Here is an 18,263-nt window from a genome sequence, read left to right as displayed (position 1 = left end):
GTCTCCTGCAAGACCGTTTCAGGCTGGACATAAGGAAGAATTTCTTTACTGTCCGAGCCCCCAAGGTCTGGAACAGTCTGCCAGCAGAGGTGGTTCAAGCGCCTACATTGAACACCTTCAAGAGTAAATTGAATGCTTATCTTACTGGGATCCTATGACCCCAGCTGACTTCCTATCCTTTGGGCAGGGGGCTGGACTCGATGTTCTCCTGAGGTCCCTTCCAGCCCTAATGTCTATGAAATCTATGATAAAAAAATCAAACACTGAAATGTATAGGTATTTAAAATGTATTTTGTTATAATGATTGAGGCACTAGTAGGCTTCCAAATTACTTAAAATTGTAAATGTATCAAAACATTGTGTTCAACTGATACCTATATAGAGATAGATAGCGGCATTTCATTTTAATTGCAGAAAAATGCTGATGGGGGGTAATCCAGAGAAGTTGGTATTTTTTTTTAATCAGACTATTTCATATTTTGAACAGAAAACTAGGATCCCTGATGATAATGCACTGCCTCAAATGCCTGGGATATAAGTGTATTGTATTTTGCAGGGTAGTAAAATAATTTGGAGCATATCTGCATTTTTCTGAATGACTATGTTGGAGTCCTACTTGCTGCTGTTAATTTTGATTTCCAATCTGTCTAGAAATGGAATACTCAGTTGATTTTGCCTGCAAGTAGCGGCAGTACAAGTAACACAACTGTGTGCAAGGAGGTCAGCCATGTTGACATATTCAGTCCCACTGAATCCTTTCCAGTGGAGAAACTCTGTACATTTTCTCAACTCCTACAGAACATCCACTGCCTAGAGGTGAGTGACAGGAAGGCCTCAGCATGGGCACGCATGCAGGTGAGATGTAACCATGCATTGTGCCCATGACCTTACAGGGAGCAGTGCACATGTTGCTCAACCCCAATAAAAAAAATGTGGGGTTTAGTCCACAGTGGTATGAAAGCTTTGGTTCCAACTGTCTTGTGTGTTTGGGCGCTTTGGATCAGAGAGATTGGACAATTCTGATAGCATCAGCTTTGTGTTGGCACTTTTCAGAAATAAAGATTCAATAGCTAGTTATCCTGGTTTCTTTCAGTTTCCTTCCCGAATGAGTTCAGTGCTAAGGAGTCCTTTGTTGCTTCATTACATTAATTGTATCAAAGATGAATCTATATACCTGCGGCTCAACTACTGGATGGGCCAGGCTCTTCAAGAAGGTAGAAACTTAATATTACCAGGCTTGGTGGGGAGGAAAACGGTGTCTGAAACTGTATTAAAAACTGTATTTTTCCTATCTTGGTGATGGTACTTAACTGTACATGCATATGTAGCTGGAAAAAATACAGTTGATGTATTCATCCAGGGAAGAGCATTTTGTGATCTGCTTCTGTTTGTGTGAATCTTCTATGTTCTGATCCAGTACAATATTCTCTTTGGTTTAGAGTGCATTTGGTGCAAGGTAGATAATCAGCTGTATGAAGAAGACTTCAAAGACTTCCTGGATACTGTCTACAAAGCAGAGTGTTTCTTGCAGGTAACCAGCTTATTGAAGAACCTTAGCTTCCTTAATTTTTTTTCCCTTAGGATGCATTGGGGATTGTCCATGTCCTGTGGAATCCATGAGAGATAAATCAGTTAAAATCTGTTCACAGAGCAAGTGAAGATTCCTAAACTGACTCCTTCTGGATGTATGATAATTTTGAAAGTGTACTTGTTAACTAGCATCCTGGTGAGCTGGGTGGCCCCTGTTCTTCTCTAAAGTAAACCATGGAATGAAGGAAGACAAGGGACAGGCTTTTGAGATTAACTTTTTTAATGTTTTAATCTTGTGCTTTGCAGGAGGGAATCTCTTCCTGTGAAGAATTCCTATATAAAAGCCTTCCCCTCTGGGATGGTTCCTGCTGTCGATTACAAGTTCTCAGGCTGGTGAGCTGGATCCCTCTCAATAGCTTTTCAGGTACGTGAGGCAGACTGAATGAGCATAGGCTATATCTAGACGGGGTAGCTTGAATTCTTGTACAGATATCTTTTTACTTCTCTTTCATTTCAGAAGTGAAGCCATACCTTTGTGAGCCTTTGGCACAGCTGTTTTTCACATCATCCCTATATTTTAAGGTAATTTAAGGCCATTATGCTGACAACAGATGTTTCTAGTTTGTATTTCTGTCCTTACTAATTCAAATCTACTGATAGCATAATGGATATTTGTGATTCAAGTCTTGGCATGGGTCTAGAGCAGGGGTTGGCAATGTTTTTCAGCAGAATGCCAAAAAATCCTTCAACTTTGACTTGTAAGATGTTGGTATGCAGGGTGGATGGCAGGGGAGCCACAAGGGGCCTGATTCTTGTGAAAATGCATCCCTGGCCCCTTACTTGCTGTCTGCCCCAAAGCACATTCATAGACACTAGGGCAGGAAGGGACCTTGGAAGATCAAGTCCAGCCCCCTGCCTCAGGGGCAGGAAGTCAGCAGGGATCATAGGATCCCAGCAAGATACGCATCCAAATGTCTCTTGAAGGTGTTCAAAGTAGGTGCTTGAACCACCTTTGGCGGCAGTCTGTTCCATACCTTGGGGTCTGGGACACTAAAGAAGCTCTTCCTTATGTCCAGCCTGAAACAGCCATGGAGGAGTTTGTGACCATGCGGCCTTGTCATCCCTTGGGGCTCTCTGGTGAACAGATGTTCCCCCAAACCCTGGTGAGCACCCTGATAAACTTATATAGGTGGCCACTAGATCACCTGAGCCTGCGCTTTTTCAGGCTGAAGAGTCCCATGGCTCTCAGCCTCTCATCATAAGGTCTGTTTTCCTGACTTTTGATCATGCGTGTGGCTCTCCTCTGCACTCTCTCAAGCTTCTCCACATCCTTTTTGAATTGTGGAGCCCAAAACTGGATGCAGTATTCCAGCTGCGGCCTCACCAAGGCTGAGTACAACAGGAGAATGGCGTCCTGGTATTTGCTGGAGAAGCATCTATGGATGCAAGCCAGCGTTTTGCTTGCTTTACTAGCTGCAGCATCACATTGAAGGCTCATGTTCAATCATGACCCCCAAGTCCCTTTCATCCATAGTGCTAGCCAGCGTAGCACTGCCAAACCTATAAGCATGCTGCAGGGTTTTTTTTCCCCCTGAGGTGGAGAACCTTGCATTTTTCGGTGTTAAACACCATCAGGTTCTCATCCGCCCATTTCCGGCGCCTGTCAAGGTCAGCCTGGATCACCCTCTTGTCCTCAGGTGTGGATGCTTTACCCCAGAGTTGGGTGTTGTCATTGAACTTGGTCAGTCCAATTCTGACACCAATGTTCACATCATTAATGAAGATGTTAAATAGTATAGGCCCAAGGATAGACCCTTGAGGACCCCACTGGTCACAGTGTACCACGATGATTAACTTCCATAAACCACCACCTTTTGGGTTCTACCACGGAGCCAATTCCCCAGCCAGTGGATCATGGTGAGGCCAAGGCCTCAGTTCACCAGTTTTGCTAAGAGGTGATCATGGGATACCAGATTGAAGGCTTTTTGAAGTCAAGATATATGATATCAATCTCTTCTCCCTTGTCCAGGTGATAGGTCACCTGGTTGTAAAAGGAGATAAGATTGGTCAAGCAAGACCAACCCACAACAAACCCATGCTGGCTATCCCTCAGGATGTTGCCATCAGCCAGCCCGCTAAGAATAGCCATTTTGATAATCTTTTCCAAGACCTTCCCCCGGGATAGAAGTCAGGCTGATGGGCCTGTAGTTTGCCAGATCCACTTTCCTCCCTTTCTTGAAGATAGGTACCACATTGGCCTTCTTCCAATCTTCGGGCACTTCACCAGAGCACCAGGAGTTCTCAAAGATCCATGCCAGGGGCTGAGCTATGATGCTAGCCAGCTCCTTGAGTACCCTGGGATGTAAACAGTCAGGGCGGGCTGACCTGAAGGTATCCAGCCTCTCAAGGTGTTCTTTCACAAGGTCAGCATTAATGGAGGGTAAGGAATCTTCCCCACCCAGGCCTCCCTGTCCCAAAATGGGCAGGCGCATCCCATGGGACTGGTGAAAAACCAACGCAAAAGTACCCATTTAGCAAGTTGTCTTTTTCCTGAGTGCCTGCCGCTGCTAATGAGCCTGGCCAGGGCTGCACAGATCCCAGTGCAGCTGCTTGCTGCCTTCCTACCACCTGCAGCAGCCATGGGCTCTGTGGCTGGTAGCTGGGGCCTGCCCAGAGTCCAGGCCAACTGTGGCATGCTGAGCAAAATGGCTTCATGTGCCATGCTGAGGGTTGCCAACTCCTGCTTTAGAGAATTGGAATGTGTTGGGGAGGTGATTCTGTGGAGATTGTTCTGACCTTGGTCTGCAGGCTGGACATTGAGCACCCTTGGTTATAGGTGATACTCCAACCTCTTCAGACAACCTGGGCTTCAGCAAGTTGTCTCTAATCTTTCCTGTGGTCCTGATAAACTGCATCTGAAACTGTCCAGTAATCATTGGGTCTGATGGAATATTTTAATTACCTTAATACTGCTCCCTGTGTGCTAATCTGTCATTTTCTTTCCCTGCTCCAGTGTAGTGTTCTTGAGAGCCTGAAGGAGCTGTTGCAGAACTGGTTGAATTGGCATGTGATGCAGTTGGATATGGAGTCTAATACTGAAATAAGTCCTTTGTAAGTTCATCTGAAACGTAGACAATGCACTGATTGTATGCATGGTGCATACAAATACCCCACTTCTTATGAGTGGCATAAAGCTGGGTGGAAAGTTGGAACTGCTCTTGCTTTACTGAATGTTAACTCAGTTGTGAATCCTCTGAATTCCTTTACAAGCATTTCTGTTTGTGTCACAGATAACTGTGTTATGCTTTTTTACTCCTTTGCAACATGTCACCAAGGCACTTTCTCTAGTGATAGGTCTTGAGCCTCTAAATAACTCCAAAGGGGAATCCTATTACTCTCCCACTTTAGGCTAGAAGTTTCAGCAATGCCAACTTGCCTTGGTTTCCTGGAGGAGTTAATCATTCTGGTTATCTTCTTAGGAGTTTTTTATTCAGGGGTACAATACAATCTTTTTTCAAAACAAAACATTTGTCAACTGGACACAGTAATTGGTTGCGGTAGATACTATGCTGGCTTGCAGTTTCCACCTTGTATCCCTATCAGACTTTGAGTCCTTCTGTACCAGTTTGCTCTCCTCTAGAATTCCTCCCCTCAAAGAGAGGTTAACTTGTACAGGCAGGGTTCTCTCACTTGGTATGGTTTATGAACTAAGTCATTAATTTAGTCCAAATCATTGTTCTTAATATTCTCCTACACAGAGGGCTTTGGGCAGGAAGTAAACCTTTGGGCTTATGCTGCCTTCAGTAAAGACATAGGCAAGTAAATGTCTCACAGCATTCATATAAATAATACTGAGATTTCTGTTCTTTGAACCAAATGTTATTCATAGCTTGTATCCTGCTGTACACTCGCAAATTTAGTCGTGTCAATTTCTTGCATTTGTTCAGTATTGTAGTCCCCAAACTAAAACGAAGACGCCAATATACGAACTACATCTGGAGCATTGTTTTATAGGTATTATTTGGTGTTTTGGGACTTCACTGCATAGTGCTTTTTTGTGAGCTCAAAAATTCCTTTTTACTCGCTTCTACTTGGTGCGGCTCTCACCAAAGACCTTTTTCAATCTTAATTCTCCATGTGGAAATAATATTTTTTAAACTTTGGGGAAAAAAACAATTGTCTAGACTTCTATACTCTCTAGATTGTAGTATAAGTTGTTCAAAGTACATCTGAGGTATGATTCACGTACCTTTCTTCTTGACTCCTAAGGCTGCTTCACTTCTCAAAGTAAGAAATATTCCAACATACTTTAGAAATACAAAGCAAGTAGATTGAGGTCTTTCTTACCAAGCTAGACATCAGGAATATATCATTGAATGAAAAATGCTAAAATCTATTTTAATTGAGAATTTAAGTGTTCTAAAATCTTAGAATTGAAAAGTCAAGTTCTCTGCAGTAGTGATGAGTTACCTATGTTGGTATTATTTTGGATAAGTGTTTTGTTGAATACATCCAGCAAATACTGAATTTCAGTTCACATTGCTACCTGCATACAGTTCCCTCCGTATCATTTTGCTTGCTTCTCCTCAACATTGTTCAAACTCTGGAGAGAGGTGTGTTAATGTTGTACGTCTGTCTGTCCCTCATCCTGCTATAGGAACACCACGCTTTCTGGACTGGTCAATTGTGTAGCTGAGCTGATCCATTTTGTAGGGCAGCTCTGTGCTGTGGCACTGCGCTTGGAAAGCAATGCTACTTTCTTGCTTCACTTTATTCTGGACTTCTATGAAACAGTAAGTATCCTACTGCTGTTGCCATTCCAAGAAGATGCATTTGCCTGAGAGCAGTTTCCATTTGTAGTGAAGGACATGAAATTTCCTTTGTTGTAATAGTTTAAAGAAGCTATCTTTGATTAGATGCTAGATTAGTTTTCTGGCACAGAGGATAGCTGCTGCATTCCAAGGTATGGATAAGGGCAGTTGTCTGGGTTTTTTTCATTGTTTATTTAAGTCAGGGAGGATGTGGGTGCTGTTGATAGTGACATGCATAATACACCCACTAAAACATGAAGCAGCAAGACCCTGAAGTACGGGTGTCAAACATATGGCCCATGGGCTGGATCCAGCCCATGAAACCATACAATTCATTCTGTGGGCCTTGGGACTAAACCAGTGTGCTGTATGGAGCATGAATTGGCCCCAGCCCTTTGTGGTGCATGTGCACGGACTGAACCTGGCACCTCACGCAGTACGGGGGCTTGGGCAGGTGCATGTGCTATATGTGGCACCTGATGGGTTCTACATGCTAGATCTGTGGCTGGTCTGGATGAGGCTGTGCTAGAGACCAGAGCATAGCACTAGTCTGGCTGGGCTCTTCACGCAGTGTATGCTCTGCATTGGCCCCCTATGCTGCATACAGCATGTGGTGGCCCTGCAGCACACTGAATACAGCACAATGGATCCCAAGTATGGGTGGCATGAGGTGCACCTTCAGACTGGCCTCTTGCAGTGGCTTTACTTGCAGATGTCCTGGGGCTCTATCTGGACCAGCCCTGGAGCCAGCAAGCAGGGCGCACCCCAGGCTGACCCACTGTGCTATGGGTCTAATTCATGTGCTGCGTGCAGCACAGTCCTGGAGTAGGGCTGGCATGCAGCACCTAGCATAGAAGTGGTCCCAGTATGACCTGCAAACTGGCCCAGTGACTCTCACCTGCAGGCCCAGCACAGCAACCCACAGAGGTAGATGAGTTGTGCCCTAAAAGGTTGCAACCATTTCAAGTCTTTTTATACTGATCTTTGAAAATTCAATATTTAGAGAGCCTTAGAAAAAAAAAAAAAAAAAGGTTTTTCTTCCCTCTTTTGGTTGAGAAACTGATCAAAGCCCCAACCCTGCCTCTCCTGCTTTTTCTTTCCATGGACATTGCTCCTCCACACTGGCAATTCTTGTTCAATTTTAGCAGTACTGCTGTTGCAGGGCTGGAATAAGGGTGAAAGCTGTTAACAGCAGTGAAATCATAAAGAGGACTGTACTTTTCAATGTGTGACATGTGGTGCCCTAACCTCACTTGTGGAGTTAGTTGGGTTTTTTTAATATTGTTAACAGGAGCTGAACAGTTCCCTGTGGTCACCATATCAGCTCTTCACAGCAAAGTGTTTTTCGTGTGACCATGGAATCCTAGCAGGCCAATTGGGAAACCTCTATTGTCCAACTGGCATAATATCACTCTGTTACGTGGTCCACTAATAACAGCAAATCTGATTTAAGAATTAGATTGTGTTGGGTCTAGTTCAAATTGCAGGTACAAGAGAATTATCAGAAAGAAGTATGTTGCATGTTTACCACAGAGATCTGGACAGGTCTGTCCCAGCCAGTTACAATATTAAAACGTAGCATTGAGGGTCGGGCCTGACCTTTGCAGACCTGCCACTGTGTGAATATTTGGTGAAGATGAGAAAAGAGCATGTGGGATTGCTTTACCAGCTTTTCCTGCAAAGGTGTCAGAGTTAACAGTTAGCAGATAAGTAATGCAATGTTCATCCGGCTCTGTAAGCACCGTGGAGACTGATCTGCTTTGTTTCTGCAGGTGTGTGACATGTATCTGAAATATAATCTACCCTTGTTGGTGTTGCCTCCTGCTGGAGTTTTCTACCCAGCACTGCTCAGCATGGATTCAGTCATCCTGAACCAGCTCTGTTACGTTATATACAGGTACCAAAGATGGGGAGCTTTCAACTTCCTCACATCCATCTTGAGGAGAGTGGCCACCTTTAGTTATGTCAGACAAAATCATGGGCTGTCCATAAAATCTCCAGCGTGAGTTATTCTCTCTGAAAGGAGCAGAAGGTGGCATGCTTGGGTTATTCTCAGAGCTGGGCATACAGTGCTCTATAGCAGGGGTAAGCAATCTTTTAGCAGCAGCAGCAGGCCAAAGTAACAGAACTCAGTCTGAAGGTGTGTTGCTGCTGCCACTTCCTTGGCTGACATGCCCTGCCGCCACTACTTTTGCCACCAAATCCTGACTTTCTGGGCTGATTATAATCCCTTTTTGGGCCAGTTCTGGTCAATTCCTGCGCTAATAGCATTGTTTCACAACATTTTTTTCCATACTCACATCCCAGGTAAGAATAGAACACAGTTTCAGGATCCTGTTGCCCCCCTGTCATGCCATTCATAAGGGGAGAGGTAGGTGGTTCCCATAATACTTTGAGAGAGCTTAAGTACCTTGTCCTGCTTCATATTGAGAAATGGTATCAGTCAAGCTTTGACCCTAGAGTTTCTGAGCCTCAGTCCTGTGCTCTAACCAATGAACTCATATTTGCAGAAAGAAGCATTATGCGGTGCTGTTAATGGATGCACTGAGCAGTGGTGACTTACAGGGGATGCACTGGGGTGCACATTGCAGCCCCTGACAGCCAGCGTTCCCTGCTGGAGACAGGCAGGGGAGGCAGGCAAGAGCACTGGTGCCCCCCCTGAGAGTGCCAAGCAGGAAGTGGGGGTGCCAAGAGAAGTGATCCCCGTGGTCCCCCCTCCATCAATTGTGCTGACCCAGAAGTGCCAGTGGCCTGTTGCTGGCACTTCCAGGTCAGCATGATTGGCCTCAAGGGAATTCCCCTCCCTCCCCAGTCAGTGCAATCAGCACCCCCTGGTTACTGACTGGCCACTGGGGGGGGGCAAGTGCCCCCTCCTGACTTGGGAGGTACCAGTCATCCAAGGCACAGAGCATAAAGTACTTCTACCTTTTGAGTCTGGGATGGCTGCCTAGTGTTGCCTGCATGCTTGGAGAAAACATTGGTTGTTTCTCTGCAGGATCTACAGTCCTGCCACTCTTGATGGTGTTACTTCCAGTGGTTGCATCTGATAAGAAAAGTAGTCAATTGCCGACAGCTGGCATAGGGCTCTCCATGTGGCTTTTTCTCTGGGGAGACTAAAGGATCATTAACATGACAGGATGCTCTCTGGGAGATGAGAGGAGTTAGTGCTTGTTATATAGAACAACTATCAGGTTTCATTACTTCTAGTGATTTCCATTTTCTCTACTTACCAAATGAAAGGCTCCTTCTTAAAGATATACTGCACTTTTGTGCTGCAGTCATTGTGTTATAGCATTTTGAACTGTATGAAGGTGACTTTGCCTTGTTTGCCTGGAACATATTGCTCATGCAAGACTCTCATTCAAGTGTCTTCCTCCTCCCTAATTCCTGAGTAAAGGCTGGATCTGTGCCAAATAGTGTGGTTCCTTTGAACTCCTCCTTCTGTCAGCTTTCATAGCTGGAAGAGAGAGTGTAGCAATCTCACTAGTGAAGGATAAAAGCTGCCTTAACTTGTTCTGAAAGCAGTCCTCCTGCCCTTCTCTGGTTTCTCTCTCTCTCAATGCAGAGGGAATCTAACATTTTTTTGTGTATTTATTTCTTAAGGTATCGAACCAACTTGGTAGCTGCAAAAGAAAATGAGCTGGTTAAAAAGGTACTTTGAGCAGATCAGATAAGTACTTTACTCTGGATAGTTACAAAGTTGTTGTGAACAACATGCTGAGGTGGGGGAAAGATGATAGCATGCAGCTGTTATAAGGAAGTTTCTCTCTGAATTGTTTTCTGATCCCACCAGGCAATACTGCAGTTCAAGTTTAGTAGCCGAACTTACCAAGAGTACAACCAGTACATAATGGTTATGGTGGGCTGCCTGTGGACATCCAGTGCATTCCAGAAGGATATCCACCCTCAGGGCATTTGCCTGGACACTGAGGTGCTGGAGAAAACCAGAGTGCAGGAATTCAGGAATAGCTTCAACATCATTTACCACCCAGCCCTAACAGGCTATGCTATCCTTTTCCTGGAGCAGGTAAGGATACGGGCAAAGTTTGCCCCTTTCCTGTGCTGCCCACTTGGAATTTGTTGCCCCACCTTGAGTATTTATCCAGGCAGCTGCCTCTTAATGTACTGCTTTAGTAATCAGTTCTGCTAGCATCACTTGTACTTTATAGGGTTGGTTTTATGCTCTGTGGCCCAGAACAAATGTTCTGTGCACTTCTTTCATCCCAGGAGCACAATATTAACATGGTGGGGGTTTTTTGGTTTTTTTTTATTTGCCTATTATAAAAATACACATTATCGATATGGTATGGTTTTGTGCTTAACGTAGTAAGAGTACAGCCGTTATTTTGCATAGTGGGTTGAAGTAAAATGTCTGAGAATTTAAATGGTTCAAAACTTCATTAATGCATGAGCTTACCTTTATTTAGGCAGCTTTTACTATTCCCAGGTGGGGCATCAGAGCTCAGGACAGTCTGATAAGCATGTAGTTTTTGAGTACTAAAAACAGTCCACCTTTTAAATAAAAAAGAGTACTTGTTTGGAATGCCAGCTTTTCTGGAAAGCATTAAGTATATCTTTCCAGAGCACCAGGGGGTGCTGCTTTGCAACAGACTGAGAGAACAGTGGCAATCAGTTCAGCATCAGTATGTTATCTGCTCTTGTTCTGTCTCAGTTTTGGAACTAACAAATGTTTCTGAAATGGTGGCTTCTGAGTTTCCAAGGCATAACAGTTCATTAAGTCTAAAAGTATTTCCCATTTCCATCCAGAAGCATTAATAAAGTATTGATCCACAAATTGTTGAATACTCCATGGTGCCTTACCATTTATGGATTTGTTTAAGGAGAGTCCTACAAGTCCGTCACAATACATGTCATCTTCCTTGGTCATCTTGATCCTGTGCTTTAAGAGGGGATTTGGCAGAGCTAAAGCCTGGCAGCTCAGGACACAGACTTTGATCTGATCTGCTCTTTGTTTTCTTTCCTCTAAGGCTTGGCCAAGTGATAAAACCCTGGACTTCAGTTTAATTAAGGTAACTGACCTTTGTTATAAATTAGTTTAAAGAAGGTTGTATTCACTATTTGGTTAGCAATATGGGTATACAGTGCTAAAGTATTTACCAACTTTAGAAGTACCTACAAGAAGTCTGAAAGGACTTCCTTTCTGGAGAACCCAGTAAAAGATGCAGATTCAGTTGTGGACCAAAAGCAACCTCTATGTCAGCTGCACATCTCCAGCTCTTTGTGTGGAGAACCAGACAGCATATTACCTGAAAACTGAAATTTGGTGCTATTGGATAGCCTAGCAGCCACCTATAGTCAGGAGCCTGAGATTTTAGACACCCAGATGTAAAACCAATACAGCCTCCAGGCGGAGAAGCTCTAGCTACTTGCCAAAGAAAATTCAGCTTCTAATATAAATGGATTAAGCTTGTCAATTTCTAGTATTGGTCTAAACCATTTAAGTTCTGAGGTGGGTGTGTATTCTTTTCTTTTGCTACTGCTCATGGAACAGGTGCAGCATGACAAGTGATAATGTATGCTTATTCCTCTGATGCTCTTTCTGACTTAAAAGAATGACTTCTAGGCTAGGGACAGACATTACAAACCGGTTTAAGTAATCAGAAACTGGCTTAAACCTGTAACAGAACAGATGTTCAGTGCACATAAACCAGTCTGAGAATGGCTGAAACTGATTTGAGATAAACCTGGTTGAATGTAGACTTAACTGATTTGGCACAAATCGGTTTATGCAATGTCCGTCCCATACCCCTTGCTGGTTTAAACCAGACTCCCCTAGCATCCCAGCATGTTCTCTGGGCTGGGCAGGGCTCCTCTGTACCACAGCACAGCTGGTCCCTCTCCTCTGCTCCCTGATTGTAGCTTTGGCAGAGACTTGCAAGCACAGGAAAGTCTGCCTGCTTCCCTCCTCCTGTCCCCACTCTCTGCTAAGTAGGCATTCTCCCATCCCCCACAGACACCTCTCAGCATTAGCTAGCAGACCATGTGCTGGCTACCTCACAGCTCTGGCCCAAAGGCAGAATCAACAGATAGCTGATAATGTCCCTCTGTTATTTTCTTAATGGCGTGATAAATACTGAGTTAGGAGTGATAAACATTCCCTGCTGGGCTGTTCAGGAGGGAGGGAAACCTGTCCCTAATCTGATTCTCTTGCCAGGGCTTGGCTCTTCAGCTCTGTAGAAGAAAGGGAGGGCTGCTCTAGCATCCCCCGCCCCTTCTGGCTTCTTGCCTGAGCCAACGCAGGCATGTGCCTGCATTTCTGGGATGTCTGTTTGGTTACAAAACTGATTTAGCCTAGCCTTAAATTAACCTGCAAAGATAGAATCAGTTCAGGCTCAGGTTTTTTGAATATCTGTTCCTAGCTCTAGAGGTGGGTGGGAAGGCTCAGTGTTTATGGCACGGGTAGGCAACCCCCATGGGGCACGGGTGCCAGAGCATGGCACAAAGACACGCCACTTGGCACACACACCTCTGGGAAGATGGCAGGGAAGGGGTTGCCCCAGCGAGGATTGGGTTTCTTGTAGCTTCCCCACCATCCACCCCTGGCATACCAACATTTTATAAACTAAGTTTGCAGGTGTTTTTGGCGCAGTGCTGGCCCCAGGCTCTCCTACTGCCCCCAGGATAACCTGTCATGTGCCAGAGCACACATGGCATAGGCGTTACCTGGGGACAAGCACCTGCAGCGCAAGGTGTGCCCCTGCCACTTGTCCCCAGGGAAACAAACATCTGTGCATGTCTGGATGCGCTACTAATGTCCAATCCTGCAAGACATGTAGTCACAGAATCATAAAAAATTACAGTTGGAAGGGAGCTCAGGAGGTCATCTAATCCAACTGCCTGCTTAAAGCACGATTATCACCAACTATATCATCCCAGCCAAGGCTTTGTCTAGCTGGGTCTTAAAAACCTTCAAGGATGGAGATTCTGCAACCTCTCTGGGTAACCTGTTCCAGTGCTTTACTGCCTTCCTAGTGAAAGATGCTTTTTTCCTGGTATCTAACCTAAACTTCCTTTGCTGCAGCTTGAGATTGTTGCTCCTTGTTCTGTGATCTGCCACCCCTGAGAACAGTCTAGTTCAGAGGTGGGCCAAATGGCAGATCCAGCTGGTAACCAGACTTCATTTTTCAGCAGCCCCTGCCTTCCTGGCTGCAGCCAGTTTCCGTGGAGACGGGGTCAGGGTTTCCCTGGAGACCAGCCCAAGCAGCACTGGCAGGGCCCACAGCTGTGTGGGGAGCCATTCCAGAGCTGAGGCCAGAATTTTGTGGCGGCGGCGGTGTGGTCTGGAGCCAGGGCAGTCCCAATCTACTGCCTGCATGCCCTTGCCTCTGCCACACTGCCCACATGCCTCAAGCAGGGTCATGCAGACAGCAGACTGCAGCTCTGCCCTGGCTCTGAACCATGCTGTCACTGCTGCACAATCCTAGCCCCAGCCCTGGAGCAGCTCCACACCCAGCTGCTTGCCCTACCAGCACTGCTTGGGGCGGTCTCCATGGAAACCCCAGCCTGCACCTGCCTCTCTCTTCTTCCCCCTTCAAAGGCCCCACCCCTTCTGGGGTCTCCATGGAAACTGGCTGCAATGACATGGGTTAGGGCTGCTGAGAAATGGAGTCTGCTGTGGGCCACACTTTGCCCACCCCTGATTTAGCTCCACCCTCTTTTTAACCACGCTTCAGGTTGCTGAAGGGTGCTCTTAAATCCCCACTCAGTCTTCTCTTTTCCAGACTAAATAAGCCCAGTTTCCTCAGCTTCTCCTAAGTTATGTTCCCCAGCCCCCTCACCATTTTTGTTGCTCTCTGCTGGACTCTCTCCAGTTTGTCTACATCCTTTCTGTAGTGGGGGGGGGGGCCCAAAACTGTACCCAGTACTCCAGATGTGGCCACACCAGTATCAAATAGAGGGGACGAATTCTCTCAATTTCCTGGCAATGCTCCTACTAATGCAGCCCCACATGCTGTTAGCCTTCTTCACAATGAAGGGACACTGTTGGTTCATAGCCAGCTTATTGTCCACTGTAACCCCCAGATCCTTTTCTGCAGAGCTGCTGCTTAGCTAGTTGGTCCTCAACCTGTAGTGTTGCCATGGGATTGTTCCATTCAAAGTGCAGGACTTTGCATTTCTCCTTATTGAACATCACGATATTCACCCAGAGGCAGGATGTAATCTTTGTGCATGTATATAATCAGGTGGCAGGACAAAGATACTTTCCAGTTTGAATTTGCCTTCATTTTCAGACTGTGGCAAGAGAAGGGAGTCTCTGGCTCCAGACATTTAACTACCCCATTTCTGTTTCTATAGGGGAAGAAATGGAACTGGTATCTGGAATATCTCTACACGCAGGGGTTAGAAGGCCTGAAATTCTTCATTGAAAGCAGCATCAGTCGTATCTCCCAGACCTCCAAAGCCAAGAAAGGGAGTTTACATATATAACATTGTGTTTTACATGGACCTGTTGAAAATCCAGATGGGGAGAGCAGAATATAGCAGCATGTCTTACTGTTCCATTCTCAGTGTGAAGAAGTAATGGAGCAGTTAATCTCTTTCACATTTTGATACTGACATTCCTTTAGGAAAGGAATGATTGAACCATCCTTATTCACTGATTCAGAGTCTGGATGGCCCTGCCAAACTGCTGTGGCCTGAAGTTGCTGAACTGACATTCTGAGCACTGTCAGATTTGTTTTCACCATTACTTTTCCTATCACTGGACTGTCTACTTGAAAGTAGCAAATACTATGCCATTTTAATTCTATTCTGAGCAGTGCTGCTTCAGTATAAGCAATTCCTGTTCTATGACCTGCTCTGCCCCCCCCACCTGCAGTAGGGTAATGAGCAATACTAAACCTTTTCTAGGTTGTTGTATATACCGAATCAAAGGACCTCAAGGCGCTCCTTCATTTTCTTGCTGTGTATATATTTGATCTGAAGGCCTATAATGAGCTGGCTGAACTGACTCTCTTAATTCTTGCTTTCAGTATGGGAACTTTCTCCCAACATCGTTTGGGACATTTTGCAGCTGGAACACTTGGGTGCTGCTCATGTTTTATTGATGCTTTGAGTACCTAAGGGTGTTGCCAGCAGCTATTTCCTTTTGACAGGTCTAAATGAATGTTTTTTATTTTGTGCTTGTAGCTATGTACATAATTGTATTAAATATTTATTTTTTGTAAAATGCTGCCATAGTGGCACTACATGAATTCTGCTGCAAACTGTATCTGCCCCCCCCCCCCCAATTAGCCTGGTGAATCTGGAAAGGAGACACTTCATGAGCTTTGAAATTGTATTCTTTTTCAGTGGTGGTTACCAGCAGCTGGTGACTTCTGAGCCTCTAAGGACACTTTGCCTATAATAAATCATACTTGTTCCTTGTCTCCTCAAATATTACAGCAACCCTAAGCTAATATGCTCATTAGCAGATTCTTTAGCTTAAATAGTAGGTCTGAGAAATGTGTGTTTTTATTTTTGGTGGCTGTGTCCACCAGGCACCCTTTCATTCCTTAGTGTGACTCCTGACAGCCAGCTGAGACCCATCTCTCCGAGGGTAAGACAGAGAGACGGGCCTCAGCAATAAGATGGAGCAATACATCTTGACAAAATAAACATTTTTCTTCTGAGAAGTTAATTTATAGCATTTAGGGCTTTTTCCCTCTTAGCCTATCATGGTTTTTATGATTAAACTTTTCTCTCTTCATCAGATACCAAGGGCTGCAGTTCTCCCTTGTCCTTGTCCATATACATTTCATTTCTGATGCTCATTTGCCCCATACACTTGACTGGATTAATTTTGCAAGCCGCTTCTGTTGAGGCCCTGCCCATATGCTAGATTTCACAGATTTTTAGGGTCGGAAGGGACCTATTAGATCATTGAGTCCAACCCTCTGCTCTGGGCAGGAAAGAGTGCTGGGGTCAGATGACCCCTGTCCAATCTCTTCTTAAATACCTCCAAGGAAGGGGACAGCACCACCATATTTTGGCAACCCTCACTAGAGAATTTTTGCCTGATGTCCAATCTAAATTTGTTCTCCTTCAGTTTGTGACCATTGTTTCTAGTTACCCCGATGGGTGCCTTGGTAAGTATTGTATCCCCTATTTCCTGCTGTGTCGTGTGTCCCCGATAAATGTAATCCTTAACAATTTTCTCAAAGGTCTTGCCAAGGACTGAGGTGAAACTAACCAGCCTATAGTTATCTGGTTCCTCCTTCCTCCCCTTCTTAAAAACAGGGACCACATTGGCTCTTTTCTAATCCTCCAGGACCTGTCCTGAGTTTCATGAGTACTCAAACAGTCACTCCAGTAGTTCTGCTATGTCTCCAGCTAATTCCCTGAGTACCGTAGGATAAAGATCATTAGGGCCTGTTGACTTAAATACATCCAACCCCTCCAGATGCCCCTTTACTAAGTCAGCACTAACAGTTGGTGGGTCTCACGCTTACCTGAAGTCCCACTGGGAATGCATGCTTGTATCTGTGTCCAGGAACACAGATGCAAAGAAAGCATTTAGGAGCTCTGCTTTGGCCATCCTATTTGTTACCAGTTGCCCTAGCCTATCTTGAAGGGGCCCTGTGTTACCCTGCACTTCTTTTTGCTTCTTATGTATTTAAAAAAATGACTTTTTGTTATCCTTAACTTTTGCTGCCAGTCTAAACTCCATTTCTGCTTTGGCCTTCCTCACTGCTTCCCTGAAAGCTCAAGCCAAGCAGGTATTACTCATCCTTGGTAGCTGCCCGCTGCCTCCTCAGCCTGTAGGCCTCTCTTTTCCTCTCCAGGCTCTCCTGGATTTCCCTGCTCAGCCATGAGAGTTTCTTTGCTCTTTTGCCCCCCCTTATGTGTACTGGGATGGTCCCTTTCTGTGCCTGCAGGATCAGTCCCTTGAGAAATGCCCAACCTTCCTAGATGTTACCTTGGTGTCCACTTGAGGCCCTAGAGAGCAGAGTAGGTCAAACCACCTCTGTACACAGCAGGTATTTAATTGTTAGTTTTTTTCCTTTTTAATTTTTTTTGTTTTTGTGGTTAAGACTTTTCCATAACAAATTTCAGTTCTTAAGAGTAAACCAGTCATTTGGCTTAAAAATGCTGTCTTTTTGTATCCCCATTGCTGACTAACATTCACAATATTTTTGTGCTTCAGGTAGGGGCATATCTGATAAATCTGCCAGTTTCAGGTTAGCCACTTTCCCATCTGGTGCCTTAGGCTCCAAAAAGTAGAGAGACAAAACACCTGGGTTCGGTTCCTAGACTTGACAGTGGAAATCTCTTCAGGTTCCCCCATGTGTAAAATGGGGGGATAACAATGGCAACCTAGCTTGTAAAACATTTTAGGATCTGTGGATGTAAACTATTCTAAAGAATGTACCAGATTAAGCTGCTTCTTAAAATGTTCTGGTGAGCTCAAGCTTTTCACCCATGGCTGTAAGGCCTGTGTGCCTACAGCAGTGTCCTCTGAGACTAGTGAAACATAAAAATGAAGGGAGCACTGCTGTTTTGTGGGCCATACTTCTAGGTCATCTTTGCCATATCCTACATCTGTAGGATATCATATCTGCTGTTTCCTACACATCCCACATATGCAGGAAACAGCAGAGGTTGCTTCATCCTGCCTTGTAAGAGAGTGGCCGAGTGCTTAAAATAAATTCTGCCTTTGCATGTATCAGTCAACATGCTTCTTCTATGCTTAGCTTCATTATACCTGGCAGTGTGGATGCTGCCTGGCTAGCTGCTATCAAGAGGAAGTGTTCTTCAGAAGTACAGAATGTATTAATTAACAGTAGAAAAGACTAGGAGATGTGCATACTTGACCAAATGGAAAAGATTCACAATTGGTAGTGATAGGCCCGAATTATTACTTTGGTGGCTTAAATAAGTACTATTTTGAGCTATTATCACTGAATAGCTTCAGGCTGTTTC

At 44.8% G+C, this 18,263-nt stretch overlaps 1 protein-coding gene across 1 annotated transcript in view; it reads left to right on the top strand.

The window, feature by feature from the left end:
* The window catches only part of CENPI (centromere protein I), a 25,545-nt gene extending 10,014 nt beyond the window's left edge, over positions 1–15,531 (top strand). The window contains exons 5-16 of the mRNA XM_019536153.1: positions 652–816; positions 1,094–1,214; positions 1,440–1,531; positions 1,837–1,954; positions 2,048–2,112; positions 4,544–4,641; positions 6,188–6,323; positions 8,114–8,238; positions 9,945–9,993; positions 10,135–10,368; positions 11,330–11,371; positions 14,658–15,531. Coding sequence (XP_019391698.1) covers positions 652–816; positions 1,094–1,214; positions 1,440–1,531; positions 1,837–1,954; positions 2,048–2,112; positions 4,544–4,641; positions 6,188–6,323; positions 8,114–8,238; positions 9,945–9,993; positions 10,135–10,368; positions 11,330–11,371; positions 14,658–14,789 — 1,377 coding nt within the window. The 3' untranslated portion in view covers positions 14,790–15,531. The remainder of the gene's footprint in view (positions 1–651; positions 817–1,093; positions 1,215–1,439; positions 1,532–1,836; positions 1,955–2,047; positions 2,113–4,543; positions 4,642–6,187; positions 6,324–8,113; positions 8,239–9,944; positions 9,994–10,134; positions 10,369–11,329; positions 11,372–14,657) is intronic.
* The last annotated feature ends 2,732 nt before the right edge of the window (positions 15,532–18,263 follow it).

The sequence above is a fragment of the Crocodylus porosus genome, unplaced genomic scaffold, assembly GCF_001723895.1.
Source record: "Crocodylus porosus isolate Cpor-Errol unplaced genomic scaffold, CroPor_comp1, whole genome shotgun sequence".
Taxonomy (NCBI): Eukaryota; Metazoa; Chordata; order Crocodylia; family Crocodylidae; genus Crocodylus; species Crocodylus porosus.
Note: the sequence above shows the minus strand (reverse complement) of the source record. Positions and strands in the feature narration are given on the sequence as shown.